Source organism: Nannospalax galili, unplaced genomic scaffold, assembly GCF_000622305.1.
Source record: "Nannospalax galili isolate Female #2095 unplaced genomic scaffold, S.galili_v1.0 scaffold525, whole genome shotgun sequence".
In the NCBI taxonomy this organism is placed as follows: domain Eukaryota; kingdom Metazoa; phylum Chordata; class Mammalia; order Rodentia; family Spalacidae; genus Nannospalax; species Nannospalax galili.
In genome coordinates, this window is record NW_008353937.1 from 394719 (window position 1) to 402204 (window position 7486).

Genomic DNA, 7486 nt, shown 5'->3' on the forward strand with positions numbered 1-7486 from the left:
TCCCTCCCACCATCACCATCCCCATGACCGCCACCATCACTGCCACCAACACCATCCCCATGACTGCCACCAATGCCGCCACCATCACCATCCGAATGACTGCCACCATCACCATCCCCATAACTGCCACCATCACTGCCACCATCACCATCCCCATGACTGCCACCATCACCACCACTATCACCATCCCCATGACTGCCACCATCACCACCACTATCACCATCCCCATGACTGCCACCATCACCACCACTATCACCATCCCCATGACTGCCACCATCACCACCACTATCACCATCCCCATGACTGCCACCATCACCACCACTATCACCATCCCCATGACTGCCACCATCACCACCACTATCACCATCCCCATGACTGCCACCATCACCACCACTATCACCATCCCCATGACTGCCACCATCACCACCACTATCACCATCCCCATGACTGCCACCATCACCACCACTATCACCATCCCCATGACTGCCACCATCACCACCACTATCACCATCCCCATGACTGCCACCATCACCACCACTATCACCATCCCCATGACTGCCACCATCACCACCACCTTCATCACCATCCCCATGACTGCCACCATCACCACCACCATCACCATCCCCATAACTACCACCATCACTACCACCATCACCATCACCACCACCATCACCACCACCACCATCACCATTATCACCACCACTACCATCACCACCACCACCTCTACCATCACTATCACAATACCACTTCCACCCACATCACCTCCACCACAAACACTACCATTACCACCACCACTACCTCCATCATAACCATTACCGTCACCATCTAAGCATCTCTACAACCATCATCCTCCTCCACACCCACTCTACCATCGAGTCTACTTATATGCGGGGAAGATATTTATTCTAAAATTTTTATTTTTATTTATTTTTAATTTAATTTAATTTTATATGTATGAGTGTTATACCTTCATGTATGTAAGTGCACTCATATCATGCAGTACTGCTGGGTGGGGCTGGATGCAGCTGAGCAGGGGGATGGCCACCCTGCTGCTGGCATATCCCATGGTCACATATATTTACTGGTAGGGACAGGTGCCCACTCATGCCTATGACCTAAGTAGGTTCCTACTCGCTCAACTACACTAGAGTCCTCCCTATGGATGCTTGTTACAGGCCCTGCCACCCCATGGCTGACACATGGGCAGACAGGGCCTACTGTACATGGGAGTCTGTGCTGATCCCTGTAGCCTTGGGGGGCCTGGGGCAGGAGGTGATTAGAGTACCCACAGCTTATCCCTGGCCCCAGAGAGCTTGCAGGCCAAGATATGAGGGCACCAAGGGATACTGGGTAGCCACAGAACCCCAGGCGGGCAAAAGACAGCTGCTTGCTTAGTGTGCCTGGCTGCGGTGTGGGCTAGGAGCTGGCGTCTGTCAGGGGATGTAGCCAGGGTACAAGAGGAACAAGGACCTGTGTGGTGTCCAACCCCCCTGCCTCTGTGGCTACCTAGTGACAACCTTTGCAGCAGCAGCGGCAGGTCAGCACCTGGAATGCGAGGGGAGCAGTGTGGGACGAAGGGGCTGGCACGGCCCAGAGTCTATGGGGTGTCCACACCAACAGTGGGCTGACGGTACAGGGGAGAAGTGGGAAGCTCTGGGCTCCAGAATGGGTACCCACCTCCACACAGACACGTAGATGATGACCAGCATGAGCAAGGTGAGGGAGGACACGCCACAGCCCACGATGAGCGTCACGGACGGCACAGTCGCCTTATCCATGTTCTGAGGAGAGGGGAGACAGGGAGTGAGATGCAGGCCTGCATGCCACTCTGGCCACTCTGCCCACGGCAGGCGAGGTGCGGCCCCAGCACTCCCACCCCAGTTCCATGACTCTCTGCTGGGCTGTCGTCTCCAAGGGAAGCTCTTGTCCCTTGCTGAGGACTGGTTCCCACTGATATAATAACAGTCACAGGACAAGTCTGGCAACAGCCCCTCGGTCTCCGTCATGTCACAGTTCCTCAAATACAGAAAGTTCACCCCCATATCACAGATGCGGTGAAGGAGGCATAGGCTCAGCCCTGCCCTCGTCATCGGCTCTCAGGCCCTGACGCTGTGGTCCCCCAGCTGCCACTCCACCACAACCACAACCAGCCAGCAACCCCAACTCCAACACTGCACAGCTGGACTTCCCATAGCCTCTGCCAAAGCTCCTCTCTCCCACCCCTGGCTCTTGTGGGTGCCTCAATTTACCTCCCTATCTTAGCTGTTCCCTCCCTGCTGGCTGTGGTACCAAGCCCACGGCAAAGACCGCTGCACCGCCTTGTTTTTCCCTCGGGGCCTTTGCGCCAATGAGCCCCTCTGCCCCGGACTCTTTTCCTGTCTCCATCAAGCTGGGCCCTTGGCTGTTCTGATCTCATTTGTCCCCATTCCAGGGGCAGGATGGACAGGCCCCGGCATTCTCCCTCCCTCCCTCTCTCTCTCTCTCTCACTTGTTCATACAGCCCGCCCATGGCTCACACTATGAGCCGTGTGGCATCCTAGCGGACAGGCCCCGGCATTCTCCCTCCCTCCCTCTCTCTCTCTCTCTCACATGTTCATACAGCCCGCCCATGGCTCACACTATGAGCCGTGTGGCATCCTAGGCTGTAGGCCACAGAGGCATCAGAAGCAGCTCTGGATCACCTCAGCTCCTCTTCCCTGATTCCTTGTGTCCCCATTCTAGGACAAAAGGAGACCTGAGGTGGCCCAACTAGGCTCCATCCTCAGAGTAACATGCCTGACAGGTCACATGCCTCACACACACACACACAGATACCCATGTACCAGAGATGCACGCAGACACATACACCCTGGCACAAGCAGGCAGGCACTCATGCCCTGGCCCCGGCACCAAGTGTGCTCCTCGGCATGACGGCTACCTGTGCTCCAGCCAGGCCTCCTTAGGAAAGAGGCTCAACTCCTGTCATGTAAAGCAGCAGGCCCCTTTGATTGCTCTAGGCCTTTCGGTCCTGTAGGAGACCTGGGTGACCAGCTGGGGTGTCTTAGTCTCTAGTCACAATTGTGAAGAGCAAGTGGGGAGAGTGCTGTGTTCCCACAGCCAGCTGCTGAGCACCATTCTCCAGGCAGCGAGCCTGCTGGGATCACATTGCACTGTGACTTTACCAGTGAAGAGTCCGAGTCCAAGCTGACAGGAGGCCAGGTGACGGGGACAGGCGCGGGCTGTGGCCAACAAACATTCCAGGGCTCTGGGCAGGTCACAAGCGACCGAGCAAGTAGCTCATGCCCGTGCCGTGGCTGGCTCTACTTCCGACCTCTGTGGCCATCTGTCTTGTCTGCCTGCATTAGGCCTGGCAGCCGCCAGACACCCCCAGCCCGCCCGCCTCTCCTACCAGCTCAGGGTCATTCCTGACAGCCTTGGCTGCTGGCTGCCGTGGAATGAGAAGGGGAGAGCAACAATCTGTGGGGCGGGGTGTCAGAGAGCCACAGGCCTCATTAGGAGGATCCAACTGGAGACCACGAGGACGGGAAACAGGCCCCAAATCCCAGAGAGGAGACGGGACCAGGCCGACCCTCTGCAGGACAACAGCTCCAGTGCCAGGCTCGGCAGGCCTGGGACCTTTGTACATGCTGCTCCCGTCACCCAGCACTCTCCCCGTGCTTCACGTGGCTGGCTTTTCTCTTAGCAGAGATTCACCACCTCCCAGAGGCCTTCAGAACACACCATCAGAAGCAGCCTCTGGTTCTCTACCTGTCATTCCCTTGAACACCCTGGAGTCCGGTTACCCTGTCCACCAAGGGCTAGTCTTGGTTAGGGTTTACAGGGTTGCTACCAGTTTCCAACCTGTGAACTCCCTACTCTTGACTCTCTGAATGGTCTACACACCTCATTTCCAAAGAGTCACTTCCATCCCACCATGCAACTTCACCGTTTCTGCCCCACTGCTATCTATAGCTCCCAAGTGCGCATGAGTTACCCTGACTCACAGCCTAAGACTGAAGCTCTATCATGCCTTCTCTGTCACTCTTTAACCACAGCACATGCTGAGCCTTGATCCCACTTATGCCCAGTGTCTTAAACTGGGCAAACACTGTCATATGCCGAGTCCTGACCCTGCGTACACACTGAGCCTTGATCCTGGTCACAGGCTAAGCCGTAATTCTGGCCACATAGTGAGCCCTGACCCTGATCACACATGAAGTCCTGATCCTGCTCACACACTTGTCTTTATCCTGGTGACATACTGAACCCTGACTCTGATCACAAATTAAGTCCTGACATTAAGGCTCACATACTGAGCCCTGATCCTGGTTACACTGCACTGAGTCCTGATCCTGCTCACACAGAGTCCTGACCCTGGTCATATACTTGTCTTCCTCTTGGTGACATACTGAGCCCTGAGCCAGGTTACATGCTGAGCAGCAATCCCAGTTATATGCAGGACTAAGACCTGGGCCACCACCAGCTAATAGTCTGAGGCACGTGCCAGAAGCACCACCATCACTGACTGGCCTCACAGACTGTTTACTATGGCCAGGCTGCATCAGGCGCCATAAACACACTGCCTGGTCCATCCTCACCACGTGCGGGCAGGTGGCACGTCCCACTCACTTGTGTGACTCAGAGCAGTTATTCACCTCCTGCAGCCGCAGCCCAGAGGCATCTGCGCCCACACCCTGGCTTGCGGCCAGCTCCCACCTCCTGGTCCTGTCTTCCTTACTGCATGCCCTGCCCAGTTTGCCACCCCAGCTGCTGGGCACCACACACTCTACTTCTGAGCCACTGTAGTCTAGGTATGTGGTCTCTGCCCATGCTGAACCAGTTCCCAAATAGCCATGTGCTGGCCCAGCCCTGACGGCCAAGGAGAGGAGCGCCTAGCCTCCCACCCCACCCCCAGAGTCTCCTAGCTCAGCCTTGCCCACTTCCCTACAGCTGGCTGGGCTGCTCTTGGCTTGTTCCTGCCAGGATCCGTGTGGCCCTTAGTCCCTTAGCCCCACTGTTGGTCTCCGCCCTGTCTGTTCTGTATCTCCTTCCCCTGGAATGAAACTAAGCCCTCTCCATCACCCACCTGTCTGCCTTTCCTGTCCCAAGCCTGTACTTCTCACATACCCTCCCATCCCTGGCAACTCTGGACCTTTCTTACCTAACTGGGGTGGCTGTCTCTTCTTCCCACAAAGCTTGGCTGGCAAACTCCTGTGCACCCCTTGGGAGCTCACTCCAAACTTCCTTACTTCCGCTAGATCCCGCCCTGGGGGAAGAAGGCTATTGCCTGCTTCCAGAGCCCCCAGCCTCCTCTCTTCCTATCTGTCTACCCAGCCATCTGAGCACATGCCCCAGTCCTGAAGGGCACCACCAGGGTCTGCCTAAGGTCCCAGTCCCAGGCACTTAGATGTCAGTAGGGGACAAGTGAGCTAGTCTAGGGGCACTGTGACAGGTCTCTTCTGAATTTCTGGCCCCTTTCTACTTAGCATCTCTAGTGGGGTCCCACCCCTAGAGCACTCAGTGTGGGAGGGTCATGCGGAAAGGAGAGAAAGAGAGGGGCTCTGGTGGCAAGTGGGCAGAGATCATACTCAGATTGGCTCCCTTCCTTGGGTCCCCACTCAGAGAAGACACAGGTTGCCTTTGGGGGAATCCTGGAGTCAAGCATGGGCAACTGCTATACCATCACACAGGTAAGAAAACAGACTTCAAAAGGTACCACTTGCCCTGGGTGCCAAGGCTTACTAACCTGGCTCTGAGCTCAGCCTCACTCGCCTGATCTAGGATACAGAGACAGGGAGCCCTGAAATGCTAGTTGGCATCCCCCTTTGTAATCACAGATATGAGGCTAGAAGCTCCAAAAGCAGCCATGGACCCCTGCTGCAGGGTGGTCTCATTCTCCCTGTTGGAGACACTTGGTATGATCAGCTCTACCTGGAAGGGCCCCCACACCAAACTCTGAGCTCACTCCCAGTGTTGGGAAGATCACCACCCCCACTAGGCTCCAGTGGCTCAGTCTACAACAGCAGTAACCCTCCCTGAGGGAAGGCTCTAAGGGGCAGATGGCTGGCCCAGCATCACATGGTGTGTAAGGGGCAAACCCGTGTTTCCAGTCTCCAACTCTGACCTACAGCCAGACCCTGGGCTGGGAGAAGTGGAAGTGGAGAGTTCATGGGATGGCCATGCAGTGGCATTCCACTGGCCTCAATCTTACAGAAAGCCTCCAGGGTAGCCCAAGCCACTGCCCCTGTCCTGCCCACAGACCACCTGAAGGGGCTGCATAGTCTAGGGCACAAAGGGTCACTGCCAAGAGTCCAGACTCATTCCAGGAACAGGAGTTAGACCTTCTTGGGTCTCAGTTTCCCAGAGTGTCAAAGGTGTCCTGCCTGGCTCTGACAGTCTGTGACACCCCAGCTCAAAGAATGTGTTCTCACCATTTTCTAGAGAACAAGTGGGTAGCCAGGTATTCTGAGGTCCCGAGAGTCCTCTACATGGAGTTTGGGCTCTGAGAAGGGGCAAGATCTGCCTGCCTACACCCAGGAGAGCCCTCTTCCCAGAATCTTCCATTCCAGCTCAGGCCCTTGCACAAGAGGGCTGGGCTGAGGTCCAGAGCTCAGACCCTGGCTCCTTCCTTTCTTGGGCCCTCCTGGCCCAGCAACTCTGCAGCCCCTGCCCCCACCCCTACATCTCTGGCCTTCCTAGGAGCTCTATGGTACAGCCCACCAACCCAGCAGGCTGGGGCAGCACCCAGGGCCCCAGGCAGCAGGCTGGCCCGAAATGTTGTCTCCATAGAAACCAGCAGCCCCCACAAGAATCACAAGAACATAAAAAGGAGGCCCCTGAGACCATGGGGCCTGCCTAGGGACTTGGGCCGGGCCCAGCAGCCTCAACCACCCCCAGAGCCCTGCCTGGGGACACAACCACCTCCGCAGCCCAAGATCCACCCGGGCGGGGGCTGTGGGAACGTGGCAGTTCCTCTTCCCCCTGGTCTTTGGCAAGCCAAGGCCAAGAGAAGGGGTGCACAGGGCCCTGTCCCCCCAGTCCCAGCAGCGAGGACCCTGTCCCGGCTCCCCAAGCGCCGGCTCTCTCCAAGGTCCTGGCCTCCGAGGAGCGTGGAGGCAGGACCCGCCCATCAGTCACTTCCTGGGGGTCTCCAAGTCCACACTGCCGCCCGCCCGCCTCCCACGCACCCTCTCCAGGACTCCCATAGGCCACCGCTGCTGCGGCGCGCGGGGTCCCCTGCAAGCCCCGGCCGGGCCGGCGCCCTCCCGCTCCCGCCCGCGCTCCCCGCGCCTGGCGCCCAGGGTCTCACCGCGTCGGCGCTGAGCTGGGCTAAGATGGCGAAGGTGGAGAGCCGGTCACACAGGCAGCGCGTCCGGAGGGCGTCGAGGGGCACCGTGCGGCAGCCGCGCCACGACCAGGGCCCGAGCTGCGGGGGGGCGGAGGAGGAGGGTCTGCGGGCGGCGGGACGGGAGACAGCGTCAGCGGCGGCGCGCGGACCCCACGCCCG

General features: G+C 57.9%; 1 protein-coding gene across 5 annotated transcripts in view; it reads right to left on the reverse strand.

Annotated features, from left to right (window-relative positions):
* The window catches only part of Adgrb1 (adhesion G protein-coupled receptor B1), a 71038-nt gene that overhangs the window by 18639 nt on the left and 44913 nt on the right, over positions 1-7486 (reverse strand). For all 5 annotated transcript variants that reach the window (XM_008851043.2, XM_008851044.2, XM_008851046.2 and 2 more), the window contains exons 18-19: positions 7289-7430; positions 1678-1781 (exon numbers count right to left, since the gene is read on the reverse strand). In XM_008851043.2, the coding sequence (XP_008849265.1) occupies positions 1678-1781; positions 7289-7430 (246 nt within the window). The remainder of the gene's footprint in view (positions 1-1677; positions 1782-7288; positions 7431-7486) is intronic.